Raw genomic sequence first — 16,155 nt, forward strand, 5'->3', positions numbered from 1 at the left:
TAATGGTTGGATGGCCTGACTTCTGGTCCCTTGCTTCCCTGAAAGAGGTGCCTCAATCCTTAAGGCAATGTGGTAGGGGGACCCGGCCCCTCTCTCTCCACCAGAACCCTGTGTGAAGCAACGCTGGCAGGGTCTTCCCAGCAGAGTCCAAGTCCACTGCCCTGAGCTACTTCCTACCTCTGTCTCTTCAGTTTGGAGCATGGTCCAAACAGCCTATAATGGCTCAACTCAAGTAGCGCCCCCTTGTGGGCCTTTTGCAGCCTCCAGTCCCTCTGGGCGGGACAGATGTAAGGTTGGAGGGGCCTAACTCCACAATGTCCCGATAGCTCAGTAACACAGGTCACTCACTGCTGGGTGGCCCCAATTTCCTCAGCAGTCTCCCTCGGCCAGGGACTCAGTGTTTCTTCCCCGGCGGCTCTCCCGGCTCTCAAGCTCCTAATGACTCTCCCCACATGCAGGGAGGCAGCTAGCTCCTGCCTCTTCACCAGCCATCTCTCAACTGAGCCAGGCACTCTCCTTGCCTTCTCTCTCCAGACCTGGCCATGGCTAGCTGGGGCTCATGGGGCTTGTGCTACAGCACTAAAAATACCTGGGTAGACATTCCCCCTCAGGCTCTGGAGCCTGGCAAGGGGTGTGGGTCTCAGACCCCAAGCAGGAATGTTTACACTGCTATTTTAAAGAGCCGTAGCCTGAGCCCTGGGAGTCTGTAGTCTATAGACTGGGCTCTGAGGGCTGGACTACACTGGAGAGGGAGGGGGGGTAGATAGAAGATACGCAACTTCAGCTATGAGAATAGCGTAGCTGAAGTCGACGTATCTTATTTCGACTTACCTCCCGTCCTCAAGGCGTGGGATCAACGGCCGCGGCTCCCCTCGTCGACTCGGCTACCGCCGCTCACTCTGGTGGAGTTCCGGAGTCGACGGGAACGCGTCCAGGGATCGATATATTGCATCTAGACGAGACGCAATATATCGATCCCCAATAAACTGATTGGCTACCCGATCGGGTGTGTGGTCTGGACGTACCCTAACACTTGCTGCTGCAGGGAGGAGAGGAGTTGCAGTGTAGACGTACCCATAATTATACCAGTACAAAAACTGTGGAGAGCAGGCCTAAGAGGCACTGAGATCCTTTGATGGAAGGTGCTAGAGAAATGTAAAGTGCTATTTCATTGTCGGTATCACTAAGAAGAGAAGGGGAGCTTAAATATTCAGTTGACAAACAAGGACAGTAAGAAGCAATGCCTTTGTGATGCTTAGGATTTCCTTTGGCTCAGAGGGTAGCTCTAAAGGGAGCCCCCTATGGTAAGGAGTTAAGAAAATGTGAGTGTGTGTTCAAACGTCAGTGAAAAAAATGGCAACTTTTGGAAAAAATCTAGATGCATTTGACCATTTTTGTTAAAGGTCACTCTGGGAAAGACTTCCAAAAATAAAAGGAGAGGGGAAGTTGGTGGGTAAATGGCATCGGGAGAGTCCAAGTTTAAAGGTTGGATAAGGAGATGTGTGGAATGGGAAGTGTGTAGTCACGGTATGTCTACACTGCATACTAAACCTGGGCTCTGACTCTGGTTTGAGCCCAAACCTCTTTCCATCCACACACAAATCAGTCTGATTCAGGACAGCAAGCACTCAGGATCCAGGTCCTAGGACACTACTAAAGGGGCAGGAGGTCAGAGCCTGAGTCCTGCTGTGACTCGGGTCAAAGCCCTGTCATTTTGTAGTGTGGACGCAGGTCAAGCCGCAGACCTGGGCACAAGCTCTATGTAGTATAGTGTGGACACATCAGCATGACTGCGAAACCCGGATCCAGCAAGTGGAAACCCCGGTCGACAATGTAGTGTGGACACTCAAGCAAGGGCTAGAAGACATGAAGTCGACAAATCAGGGTGCCGTGTGCAGGGTAGATACTGCAGAGAGGCGCACAGCACCAGACCCTGTCTCTGAAGCATGTGCACTCTGAAGCATGTTAAGAACATGAGCACTTGCACCGGATGCATTCGACCCGTAAGGCCTTTGCTCCATGTTGGAACCCCATACCGATACAGCATGGAACTGTACGGAACCCCACGCCGATACAGCATGGAACTGTACAAAACCCCACGCCGATACAGCATGGAACTGTACGGAACCCCACGCCGATACATCGTGAAACTGTACGGAACCCCACGCCGATACAGCATGGAACTGTACAAAACCCCACGCCGATACAGCATGGAACTGTACGGAACCCCATACCGATATTGTATGGAACTGTACGGAACCCCATGCCGATACAGCATGGAACTGTACGGAACCCCACACCGATATTGTATGGAACTGTACAGAACCCCACGCCTATACAGCATGGAACTGTACGGAACCCCACGCCGATATTGTATGGAACTGTACAGAACCCTACGCAGATACAGCATGGAACTGTACGGAACCCCACGCCGATACGGTGTGGAACTGTATGGAACCCCACACTGATACTGTATGGAACTGTACGGAACCCCACATCGATTCTGTATGGAACTGTGCGGAACCACACGCCGATACTGTATGGAACTGTGTGGAACCCCATGCCGATATTGTATGGAACTGTACAGAACCCCACACTGATACAGCATGGAACTGTATAGAACCCCACACTGATACAGCATGGAACTGTATAGAACCACATGCCAATACTGTATGGAACTGTGCGGAACCCCACGCCGATACTGCATGGAACTGTATAGAACCACACGCCGATACTGCATGGACCTGTGCTGAACCACACGCCGATACTGCATGGACCTGTACGGAACCCTACGCCGATACTGCATGGAACTGTCCAGAACCACACGCCGATACTGCATGGACCTGTGCTGAACCACACGCCGATACTGCATGGACCTGTACGGAACCCCACGCTGATCACTGGAATGCTGAAGGGAAGCCTAGCCCATGCTCGAAGGTGACCTGCATAGGTCTGGAGAAAAAGGTCAAGGATTCCTCTCCCTTCCCCCAGGCCAGGGAACGGCAAGGGAACCACCCCACAGCTGTGAGTGCATCCTCAGGGCTGCGGTAGCCCCACCCTACACCCCAGGTATGTATGTGTAGATGGTTTATGTAGGTTTATGTAGTCATGGATCCACCGGCCCTACCTCTATCCCTCATCACCTGCCCCTATTCTGTCCTGTTCAGTTTCTTACACTGCGCTGCCCATCACTGTGGTACTGGAGCTCCTTCCAGCAGTGTAGTAAGCACTAAGGCCCAGCTCCTCACAGGTATTTAGGCACATAACCCCCATTGAAATCAATGGCATAAAGCCAAGCATGTGCATCAGTTTTTGCAGGATTCGGGCCCCGAAGCCCATTGAAATCAATGGAAGTCTTTGGATTAGGCCTACTGGAAACACTGCGCAGAACTGCCTGTTTATCTCACACATGCCAGTAGCCACATCACAGTGCTGCATAACTCTCAGCTGTCCAAACGCAGCACACGGTGACTCAGCGCCCGGAGGATTTCCTTCTGTGACACACTTGTGTAATGTTTGTTAAGCGCTGTCATTACGCCCATAAAGTCCTTTGAAAGTCAGTCGGGCTATTTGAATCACGCATTCTAGGAACACGAAAGCAGCAGAGTCAGCCACAGAGAAAAAACAAGGAGAAGAACAGCAGCATATTGGCAAAAGTCACTTTCCCCCGTTTGCCCCCTCCCCATCCCCCCTATATGAGCAAAACTCAAGCATTTCATTTTCTTACAGGAACTTTTATAGGGAAAAAAATAGTAATTATGTAACACAGTATTTATATGTAGTTCCTCTTGTATGGCATCTTATATCAGTAGATCTCAGAGCACTTGACCGAGGAGGTCAGTATCATAATCCCTGTGTGATGGGGTTTCTCCCATCACCTGCTAGAGAACATAAGAAGAACATAAGAACATAAGAACAGACAGACTGGGTCAGACCAAAAGTCCATGCAGCCCAGTATCCTATCTTCTGAGAGTGGCCAATGCCAGGTGCCCCAGAGGGAATGAACCTAACAGGTAATGATCAAGTTATCTCTCTCCTGCCGTCCATCTCCACCCTCTGACAAACAGGGGCTAGGGACACCATTCCTTACCCATCCTGGCTAATAGCCATTAATGGACTTAACCTCCATGAATTTATCCAGTTCTTTTTTAAACCCTGTTATAGTCCTGGCCTTCACAACCTCCTCTGGCAAGGAGTTCCACAGGTTGACTGTGCGCTGTGTGAAGAAGAACTTCCTTTTATTTGTTTTAAACCTGTTGCCCATTAATTTCATTTGGTGGCCCCTAGTTCTTATATTATGGGAACAAGTAAATAACTTTTCCTTATCCACTTTCTCCACACCACTCATGATTTTATATACCTCAATCATATCCCCCCTTAGTCTCCTCTTTTCCAAGCTGAAAAGTCCTAGCCTCTTTAATCTCTCCTTATATGGGACCCGTTCCAAACCCTTAATTATTTTAGTTGCCCTTCTCTGAACCTTTTCTAATCACAGAATCACAGATTATCAGGGTTGGAAGGGAACCTCAAGAGATCATCTAGTCCAACTCCCTGCTACAAAGCAGGACCAATCCCCAGACAGATTTTTACCCCAGTTCCCTAAATGGCCCCCTCCAGTATATCTTTTTGAGATGTGGAGACCACATCTGTACGCAGTATTCAAGATGCGGGGCCTACCATGGATTTATATAAGGGCAATAAGATATTCTCTGTCTTATTCTCTGTCCCTTTTTGAGTGATTCCTAACATCCTGTTTGCTTTTTTGACTGCCGCTGCGCACTGCGTGGACATCTTCAGAGAACTGTCCACGATGACTCCAAGATCTCTTTCCTGATTAGTTGTAGCTAAATTAGCCCCCATCATATTGTATGTATAGAAGGGAAAGAACCCCAGTTAGAGTCGTACGTCACACCTGGAGGTTGATAGACAGATCCCTTTCCGGCCAGAGGGATGAAGCTAGGTAAGGATCATTAGACACCTGAACCTTATAAGGAGTCAAGGGGAGGAGAAACCATAGAGAACTGAGAGAAGGCAGGACAGTCCTGCAAGGAAAGGGTCACCTGGAGCGAGGCAGGCTCTTGTGAGAGACGTCCTGAGTAGGGTGATCATATGTCCGGTTTTGGCCAGGACAGTCCCTTTTTTAAGCCCTGTCCTGGCCGTCCTGACTTTTTTTGTTGTTGGCAAAAGTGGGCCTTTGTCCCGTGTGCGCTTGCCAACTTGATCAGCAAGAGCAAACAGGACGAATGGCCACTTTTGTCAAAAAAGAGGGGTGTGGAGGAACGTCCGCGGGGGGAGGGCAAGTGGTGATAATACCAGCCCCACGCAGTGGGGAGGCAGGGCTCGGGGTGGGGGGCAGGCAGGACTAGAACAAGCAGTAACACCAGCCCCGGGGGTGGGGCAGGCAGGGTTCGGGTGACCAGCAACACCAGCCCCAGTCTAACACGAAGGGCAGACAGGGCTCTTGCAAACAGCGACACCAGCCCCATGCAGGGAGGGGGGCCAGGGCTCAGGTGAGTGGCTCGGGCCAGCCCTGCTCTGTGGGGGTGGGGGCGTTATTCAAGCTCGCCTCGTGCGGTGTCTCATTTTCCCTTTGGGAAATATGATCACCTTAGTCCTGAAGCAGATCTGAGAGTGGAACTGGCAACTGCAGAGGGCCTTCTTGTCTACCATTGATTGGAGCATATTATGTTGGACTGGAGAAACATTTTGGCCTGTAGGCTGAATCTGAGAACAAGCCCACAAGGATAAACCGACGCAGTACAGGGGATACAGCCAAAGGGGGCGGGGTTGCTAGACAGGCAGATGAGTGCAGTGCTGCTTCTAAAACCAAGGAGGCACTAGACTGTGAGGAGAGGTGGTTACACCCCCTTTTACACATGGGGAAACTGAGGCACAGAGCAGGGAGGTGACTTGCTCAGGGTCACCCAGCAGCATCTCCTACATGCTGGTCTAGTGTTCCACCCACTAGACAACACTGATTCTCAGGAAGCAAAACGTTCAGGACTGGATCTGCTGATGTAACACTTTAGAAGGCAGACAGGGGAGGAATTGCTTTCTAGTGGTGAGAGTGGGAGTTAGGACTCCTGGGATCTATTCCTAGTTCTGCCATGGACTTGTCGTTTGACCCTAGGCAAGGGCTCTAACATCTTTGTCTCTGCTTCCTCATCTGTAAAATGGGGATAATGCTATTTAACCTCCTTCGCAGAGGGATTATGAATGTTAATAATGTTCTTTGAGCCACTCAGAAGAGACACATCATATAGGTATAAATGACCACCAGTGGATGTGCTGTGTGGGTGCGGCTTTTTAAGGCAGATGGGCTCAAAAAAAGAAATGGTTCACTTTTTGGGGGGAGGTGGCGAGCAGAAAGAAAACACTTCTCCTTGCCTTGACGAACTGTTCCAACTTTCACAAGGCTTTTGTTTGATTTTTGCCAATTCATCTACACACCTAAAACATTATCTTGAAACTGAAAAGAACAAACATGAGTGTGCACATGATCTACGATGAGCAAACCAAATCCTAAATGAGTACGTAATAGCTTCTTTTGAAAATGCACTTGGCAGCCTGGAAGAGTCCCGGAGCTCTTCTTGTTTGAAAAAAGGATGGTTCTGTAGATAAGACACTAACTCAGATTCTAGAAAATCTTGATTCATTTCCTGTCCCCGGCACAAGCTTCCGGTGTGACTTTAATCATCTCACTTAATCGCTCTGTGCCTCAGTTTCCCCTGTGTAAAATGAGCAGAACAGTTGTGATTTCTGTTGCCCTTTGTCTGTTTAGAGTGCAAGCTCTCCTGAGGCAGGGACGGCCTCTGACAATATACTTGTACAACATCTGGCAAAATGGCGTCCTGATCTCAGTTGGGTGCGCCGGCCATTGCTAGGATCCAATAATCATAACTTGTGAGATTTTTAATGTACAGGAATCGTTTCACCCATTACTGAAGAGCATCCATCTCTGGGGTGGAACACAGCTGCTGTTCAGCAGCCCACAGCCACACTAGCCAATAGTACAGGAAGTGAAGAGCGAGAACATCCCCTATGAAAAACCTCAGCTGCATCAATGGATAATTGAGCAGAGCAGGAGCGGGTGAACACAATATGTATTTCAGAGTTCTAGAGATTGCTTATGCCAACAGACACCGCTGATGCTGCCCCTTGGGTGATCTCCCTGTAGGTCTCCCTCTTCACTCACCGAAGAATGATCATCTCTCACTTAATATGCTCAGTTGCTGCCAAATCTCAACCCGGGTCTTCAAAGGGTTCAACGTGCCAAGTCTAAATTTGGATCTATATGGTTTGCATTAAAAAAAAATATCCATGCTTCTTTCTAGATAGAGAGTGTGATTCTGCTCTCACCCACCCCCGCGTAAATCTGGAGTGGCTCCACTGATCTCCGTGGAGTCACATCGGAGCAAGAATTGAATCAGGCCCACAGAACTGAAGCGAACACCTGGTCCTGTCATCACTGTTCTTAAAGTGATGCTGTCAGAGTAGAAATCCTGGAGCTATATTCTGCCATCAGTTAAACCACTGCAAATTTGAAGTAACACCATTGAATTACTCTGATTTCTGCTGCCAGGACTGAGATCACAACCCAGCTCCCCGTGCTTACATTTCCTTACCTGGCTTCTAGAAACAGACACCAAATGACCTATTAGCGCACCTGTTCCATTCCCGAGGGGCTGTTGCTGGGTTGTTTCCTACTGCATAGTTTCAAGGGCTTTGTCCAATCTAGTTTTAAATAAATGACTCAATCGATGAGGCTTCAACTATTTTCCTTGATAACTGTTCCACAGTCTAACATGGCTCCCTGCAGGGGACTCTTTCCTGAGAGCCAACCCATGTTTTCCCTTTCGCAATCTCCTCCCGTTATCCTTAGTTTTGTACCCCTTTCCTATCACTCTGCCTTCAAACCTTTGTAGGTCCTCCTGCCATTTCCCCATTGATTAAAGGGCTGACCATCCATTTGCCCACACAGGCCGCAGAGTGTTTCAGCAGCAGTGGCTGATATGGCAAGGAAGAGCCAAAGGAGAGAGATCTTTCCTGAGGGGCACACAGGCCAGTGTTCCCTGCTGAGGGCCTGTCTGGTTGGGGCCTGGGCCCTGTTAGCGCTCCTGATGTCACATCAAACGTGTCCCTCCGTGGTGCTTTTTCTCCAGTTCCACGCAGGGGCCCTGAGCAGCACCTTAGGCAGACAAAGAGCCACCACAGGCGTGGAGCAGGCAGTCCGCATCCCACGCAAATCTCTGCACCTCGCTGACTTTCCCTCGCTGCCTGTTATGCACTCTCGGTTTACGCACTGGGGGGCAGCGTGGGGATGATGATGGCTTCCTTGCACCTGATCCAGGCCCCTCCGAAGCAGGTGCACCAATCCTGCAATATTCAATGAGGCTACACTGGCACAGGGATCGACTCACACAGAGATGGTTGCAGAATGGGGGCCCTAACCAGTTACTCCAGTTCCATTGCAGAAGTAAATACAGAATCGCACCCCAAGGCTGACAGCAGCAGCAGACAGGCTGTGCAGTGGAGCAACCAGCTGCTCACATGAATAGATCTCCCTGTGTCATGGTTAACTACATAATCATTATGCCTTTGTTTTCTGTGTACTGTACTTTTACCTCACCAACTACTCTGCTTTCTCCAGAAAAGTGCTCTGTTTATTTAGTGCTCAGTTCAGTGCAGAGTGTTGGAGACAAACACTTGGCTCTCAGGTGGGGTTGGGGGGGACTTTACCTTTGTTCTTTCTTGTTTTGTTTTGCTGTCTTAATTTAAAATAAAGACCATTCCAACTGAAAGTGCCCATTTGCTCCTGATATTGCTCAGCAGTTCCCTTCCCACAAATCTCCCGTAGCCTTGGCTGATGCAGGATTGGCCTTGTTTTCTTTTACATATAAAAGTCGACTCTATAAGTGCTAAGTATTAATTGGGGTTATTAGTTTTCCTTCTAAATTAATCCCTCCCACCTCTTTAATAATTCCCAATCCCCTTTTCTATATGCAGTCCTAGTAACACTTTAGATCACTGATGGAATCGTACAAAATCGAATTTACTTTTCACCATGTATGCGGTTTGTTTACTCTGTGCAATTCACACCTATGGGGCAGTGAAACCAGACCCATGGTGAGTTTTGCTGCTGTTTATACTCACTCACATGGTGCTATTGTGCATGGATCTGACAGCCAGGCAGGGGAATAGTTAAATCTACACATGCTCTATTCCTGACATGGGCTTCTATTCATATTACGTTTTCTCTTCTTGTCTTATATTTAGCTTATAAGCATATTTAGATTATAAGCACCTTGGGACCGAGACCAATTTTTTGCTCAGTCTTTGTACAGCGCCTAGCGCAATGGGGTCCTGATCCATGACTGGGGATCCCAGGCACTACAGTAATACAAATTAGTAAAAACATTAGTAGAAATACTTCTATCTCCCCACACAGCTCATTGAAAAAAGGGTGGGGAGCTTCTGAAGCACCCTGGCAAAATATTTGTTTGATAGCTTGGCCACTACTAGAAGATAAAAGCCTCCTCCTACTGCTAGCTAATGGAGTGTCTCTTTTAGCTCAAGTAGTAGAGTTCTGTGCTGTGTTGGGGAAAGTTGTTTTGCTTCAGTGAAACACAAGGGAAAGCTCCCAGGGATCTTAGTGGGAACCGGATCAGGCCCTCAGTAAGGCTCAGATCTCCGTAATACCCGTGTAAATCCAGAGTAACATCACCAAAATCAATGTACACTAGGAAACTGACCTATCACTAACAACCGTTGTCAGCATCTAGTCCTCTGGGGCTAAAAACAGCTGAGCTGGTAGTACAGCCAGAATGAACTGTAGTGACGTGTCTCTGTCTCATGGTCTCAAGACAGCACGAATAAAAGACATCTGAGACACCCAGTGCCGTAAAGTAAAGATCACTTCATTTCTTTCTAGGATGTATTTTAGGAACTTGCCATCGCGTTAAAATCCCAATATTAGCCCCAGGGGAAATGGTTGCATCTTACATACATAATATTTCAGGGTCTAATCTTCCCTCACTGTAAAAATGTTTGGGGGAAAAAGAAGAAAGAAATTCACATTTACCATCATTCTTGGTCAGTTAAATGCATTTGTTAGAAATATATTTTGGCTGGTTATTTTTTTCAACCTAACAAAACATGCATCACTGTGCTTGAGCAGAAGTTACACACACCTCAATTTGCATTAATGTTTCATTTCCATGCAGGGGTAAGCTACTATGGTGATCCGTCTAAGAGAATAGATAGATAGATAGATAGATAGATAGATAGATAGATAGGGTGTATGGGGATAGACAGACAGAGGGGGTGTATGGGGATAGACAGATAGACAGACAGAGGGGGTGTATGGGGATAGATAGATAGATAGATAGAGGGGGTGTATGGGGATAGATAGATAGATAGAGGGGGTGTATGGGGATAGATAGATAGATAGAGGGGGTGTATGGGGATAGATAGATAGATAGATAGAGGGGGTGTATGGGGATAGATAGATAGATAGATAGATAGATAGATAGATAGATAGATAGAGGGGGTGTATGGGGATAGACAGACAGACAGAGGGGGTGTATGGGGATAGATAGATAGATAGATAGAGGGGGTGTATGGGGATAGATAGATAGATAGATAGATAGATAGATAGAGGGGGTGTATGGGGATAGAGGGGGTATATGGGGATAGACAGATAGAGGGGGTGTATGGGGATAGATAGATAGATAGAGGGGGTATATGGGGATAGATAGATAGATAGATAGATAGATAGATAGATAGATAGATAGAGGGGGTGTATGGGGATAGATAGATAGATAGAGGGGGTGTATGGGGATAGATAGATAGATAGATAGATAGATAGAGGGGGTGTATGGGGATAGATAGATAGATAGATGAGGTGTATGGGGATAGATAGATAGATAGATAGATAGATAGATAGAGGGGGTGTATGGGGATAGATAGATAGATAGATGAGGTGTATGGGGATAGATAGATAGATAGATAGATAGATAGAGGGGGTGTATGGGGATAGATAGATAGATAGATGAGGTGTATGGGGATAGATAGATAGATAGATAGATAGATAGAGGGGGTGTATGGGGATAGATAGACAGACAGAGGGGGTGTATGGGGATGGATAGATAGATAGATAGATGGGGTGTGTGGGGGATAGATAAAATATGCGCTTTCTTGGTATATTGAAACCACACACCCCGCCAACACACACAATACACAACACACACAGAGTATGGTGCCAGCTAGTTTACCCCACAGAGGAGACTAAGCAACCCAAGCTTACACGAGTATGTCCTTCCCGAGTCCCTGCCTGCCTTTTGTGGTTGAGAAGTTGGCCTAGAAGTCCCAGGGCTGCCCAGAGGATTCCGGGGGCCTGGGGCAAAGCAATTGGGGGGGCCTTGCCATAAAAAAAGTTGCAATATTATATTCTCGTGGGGGCCCCTGTGGGGCCCGGGGCGATTGCCCCACTTGCCCCCCCGGCAGCCCTGAGAAGTCCAATGCAACGGAAATGTCACAGAGCTAAATGCATTAGGGCCGTTTCCGTGTCAGACCGAGGCCACTATCCTGCCGGTTGGTTGCTGGTGGGGGCAGAAGGGGAATGTCTATGACACGTTTCTCATCTCGGCTGCAGGTTTCTAAGTAGCATGGGGCTGCTTTAGGGGGTGATGCACACGTGGGGGGGGGACTGAGGCAATGACCTCTGTTTGTTTCCTTCCTGCTCAGACTAAGCAAGCTTGGAGCTCCCAAACTAAAACGAGTGGATTTACCAGATCACAAGAAGTTTTTGTTTTTCGGGGGGAGGGGGTTGAATAAACAACGGATTTCGAGTCTCCTTCTGACGTGCAACCTTCGTTACAGAACTCAACTCCCCTGCAGATCTAGGGGTTTCTAGCCCAAGCCCCGCCAGGCCGAGCAAAGAACGACACACCCACGCCTGCCCCTCCGCCCCCGGGTTTTTTCTCCCCTTCCCTCTCCAGTGTGACTTGGGCTCCTGCTTCCCATGGAAAGGGCCCGTGGCACCCAGTGCCTGCGCCTGCCCCGTCAGCCAAACGAGGGGCGTCTAATCTCGTCTGGGAATAAACGGGTCATTTAGGCAGCTACAACAACAACAAAAGCCCCCCCCCCCCAATCAACATTTCTTTGCAATTCCATGCCCCGGGGGTGTCTCGCCGGGGTTGAAAGGAAGATGCCTGCAACGTCGCTTTGTATCAGCTCTCACGCCGTTTCCTGCTGCCTGTTTTCAAACACACCCGCCCCCACACCGGGGAACCACACCTGATGCCCTAACAACCTTGCACGAGAGCTGCTCCAACTCCTTCTGCCCTAACTCCCGGGCGATAGAGCATTTCTCCCAGCCTCCTCCTTCCCCTGTATTTTCGCAAAGCGGGGGAGGGGGCGGGTGTCCCATCTCCTTCTCCAGCGTGAAAATAAACTCAACAGGGGTCTAAACTTGGCTGCAACTGATTTGATCTTCCTGAACTTTCATGGGGGGGGGGGGTTAGATCCCCCCACCCCTCCTCTTTTTCCTGGGCGAGGTGACAAGGGGAGATGTGGGTCGGTAGCGGTGGAATGCATTTCCTTCTCCCATCAGGAATGTGGCAGAGAGTTTCTAATTATAAGCTCGATGGAGGCGGTGAATAAAAGCTCGCTTCTTAATGCTTCCAGTCCAGGTGTTCAGTGCGCTCGTCTTATCGGGAACACGTTTTGCATTTTATTACCCGTCTCCCATTCAAGCGAATTCCCTGCTTCAGACATACCTGGCATAGCTGGGGGTTCTGCCTTCGACACCCCTTCCTCTCCACATAGAGGCGCAGAGCGAGAACAGACCCAGGTACGCTACCGGGATCATTTCTCGCCTTTAACCGCGCCCCAGCTTCCTGCTCCTGGACCTCGAGCGAATATCAAAGCGGGCGCAGCGGGCACTCGATGGCGGCTTGCAAATTTTACAGCAGCATGTTCCAGCGGCTGGGCAGACAGCTACCCTTGCAGCACGCAGGCATATTAGATAGACACAGTTGCTGAAACTGGTAAGCCCAGACGTCATTATCACATCGTTGCGCTAAAGTGGAGCAGGCCACTGAAAATTCGCTCTGCGCGCGCGCATACACAGGGTGTGCGATTTTAATAATAATAATAATAATAATAATAATAATAAAACCCCTCTGTGTAGCGCTAAACGACCGGCCTTCCCTACACACACGGGCAAACATTGACACAGCCCGGAGATTGCACCACATTCCTGCTGGGGAACTTTACCGGAACACTTATGGGTCCAGTGAAATCAGCTAACTTCCGAGAGTCCCTACGCGCTGAGTAATGAAGGCTCCTCCCGAGGCTGCAGCCCCCCTGCCTGGCTAAAGGCTCGTTTGTGGCTGTTTCCTGCGCCTTGCTCAGGAACCGTTTGCAAAGCAGGACCTTCCTCTGCGAGGGTTTCCCTGGTTCCAGTTACCTAAACTTAGTAATTACAGCAGATCTGTAGCTACATGCCTTCCATCTGCACCCCTTACTTCCATTTGCTTTTGTGGTGGGAGCGCTACAATGATCTCTTAAAGGGGCAGGATGCAACATTCAACCGGCCTCTCACCACAACACGTCTGTGTGTTTCATCATGGCCCAGGGAATCAATGCCCTGAATCGATCTGAGCATGGTGCAGGGGCTGGGAATAAAGAACTGAAAGGAAATGTACAAGTTCCAAAAGGAAAAACCCTATCCCGGGCATCCTGCCTTTGGAGGGGGACATCTGTCCTTCCTTTCTCACACCTGCTCTCCTGGGCTGCGGGGTGTTTTCAGCGTCGCGGAAGGGCTCTGAGAAGCAGTGAAGTTTGGGGAGGGGGGGGGGATTAATACGGTTAGATGAGACACACCACCCCCTTGAATTCCAATATATACCTTGGGGACGAATGTATCTTCCGTGCATCTGATCTATTCCGCCTCCCTCTCTACAGCAACTGAGAGCTCAAAAGCAACGGAGAGAAAAAGGCGAAATTCAGGCGAAACTAGAAGGAGAGGGGGACAGGTCTGTTCCCGACAGCTTCACGGGGAAGCTAAGATTGAATCCGCCTCCTCCACCCTCCATGTTATCAATCCTATGTTTTAACGTGAAAAGGGGGACTCGATAGGGATAACCTCGCCCCAGCTTCAGAGGAAAACGCTGCGGGTCGTTTCCACCTCGCAGACTGGAAGTCACTGGTAGCGGGGGGGAGCTTTGCTTTGTAATAAGGGGGTTATCGGGGTTGCAAGGAGCCGGGCACCGCAGCAAGCGCCTGTCTGGGTGCGCTCGCCCCCCGCTTTCCGGCTGCTCTTGCCAGGGGAGGCGAGGGGCAGAGCGCTGGCAGCGGTGGGGGTCTGTCCCTTTGCACAGCCTGCCTGTCGAAGGGAGATGTCCCTTTTCGCCCGGCTATTTCTTTTGGACGGCGGTGTGTGGCCAAGGTGGCATTCCCTAGCCCTGCTGTCCTTTCCGCCCTGCAGAGCGAATAACCCACAGGGCCCGATTCTGCTCCGGCTTCCACCAGACCCATTCAGATTTATCCCCTAAGTTCCGAATCTGGCCCATAACTTCCAAGTTTCCAGAAGCGGTGGGAACAGCATTTGACCCATCCCATAATATACAATATCATCTGCATCGTATAAAAGTCTCTATCGAGAAATCTGTCCCGGTCCTTGCGCTCACCAATTCTCTGTCTTTTCTTTACATAACTAGTCCAGGTTGTTCAATCCCGTCTTACCTACCGCTTGTTTGTTTGATTTTTTTTTAATATTCTTTAAAGCGAGGGGAAAAAAATGTTTTCAACCTCCAACCCGCCCCCCCTTCCTTCCACCTGACTAGCTCAAAATCACCTTGAAATACTCAGCTTGTATCATTATCTCTTTAATTCAGTCAGTGCCTTTTGTTCTTCGCAGGAGAGGATCAAAGCACTTTAAAAAAATAACTTTCGATCTCTCTCCCTCTCCTTTACAGTAGAACTGACGAGAGAGCAGGTATAACCCAGTCATAACAAACAAAGCGAATGTTTAAATAAAAGAGGTGAAATGCGGATTCTAAAAACAACTTTCCGGGATTGGAACAATTCCACTTCTTCAGCTAAGTGGCAACGAATGGAGAATTTCAAGTCGTCATAAAAAGCAGGAGTTGCAGAAAAGCAGAAGCGGGGTGGGGGGGATGATATCCTTTTAAATAGAAAAAACAAGAAGAATCAAACTTACCACCAGATTGGGTAACTTGACAGAGCTCGACTCAACCCACAAAGAAACAGCAAATATCCAAAACAGCCCATCGCCAAAAGTTAATGAAAAGTTTGGGGTGTTGTTTTTTTTTTAATTCAACCAGAGTTGCCAACACTTTCCTTTCTTCTGCTTTACGAGGATTGTTTGAATAAAATAAAATAATAATAATAATAATAAAAAAACCAAATCAAATCAAAGTAGCTCAGCCCAAGCAGGTAAATAATCCTCTCTCTTCCTTCCCCAACTCCTCTCGAGAAAAAAAAAATCGCAGAGGTAAAAAACTCTTCTCTCAGCCAAGACACTGAAGGCAAATATTAAAAAAAAAAAAAAGTTGGAAGTAGCTCTCTTTAGAAGGACCCAATCAGCACTTATTGCCAAAGGGAAAATTCTGATGCTTCTGCTTGCTCTGTCAATCAGGAGCGGGAAGGCAGGAATGAGCTAATTGCGAGAAGATAGTGTTTTAATACTCATTAGGGGCACGTTGGCCCACAAGCCAGAGATAAAATGTAGTTTTTAAAAGGGGGAGGAAGATTTAGGGGGTTTAAATAGACGGGGGGGGGGACCCCTGTGGATTAGGGTAGCTATAACAACCTGCCCGGATTTCACTCCCTGGGCAGAAGCTACTAAAATGCAAAAACACATAAATCGGTGAGGTTATTTTTTGGGGGGGTGTGTGTGTGTGTGTTTGTTTGTTTGTTTTCACTTGCTCGGTCTGGTCTTTTTTTTTATCCTCTTGTCTTCATCATAAATCTCCTTTTCCTCGCAGCGGCCGGCTGAGACTTTGAACGAACTTTTGAGAAACTTTCTTTTTGCATTTTTTTAAAAAAGAGATTTTTTACACACACACTTCCCACCATCCCAGAGCTGCAGTGCAGACCTCGGGGCTAGGAAACCAACCCCCTCATGCA

General features: G+C 48.5%; 1 protein-coding gene across 1 annotated transcript in view; it reads right to left on the bottom strand.

The window, feature by feature from the left end:
- WNT3A (Wnt family member 3A) overlaps window positions 1–15,297 on the bottom strand; it is a 117,273-nt gene extending 101,976 nt beyond the window's left edge. Inside the window, exon 1 of the mRNA XM_045005813.1 lies at window positions 15,227–15,297. Coding sequence (XP_044861748.1) covers window positions 15,227–15,297 — 71 coding nt within the window. The remainder of the gene's footprint in view (window positions 1–15,226) is intronic.
- Window positions 15,298–16,155: the final 858 nt, after the last annotated feature.

Source organism: Mauremys mutica, chromosome 2 (assembly GCF_020497125.1).
Source record: "Mauremys mutica isolate MM-2020 ecotype Southern chromosome 2, ASM2049712v1, whole genome shotgun sequence".
NCBI lineage: Eukaryota > Metazoa > Chordata > Testudines > Geoemydidae > Mauremys > Mauremys mutica.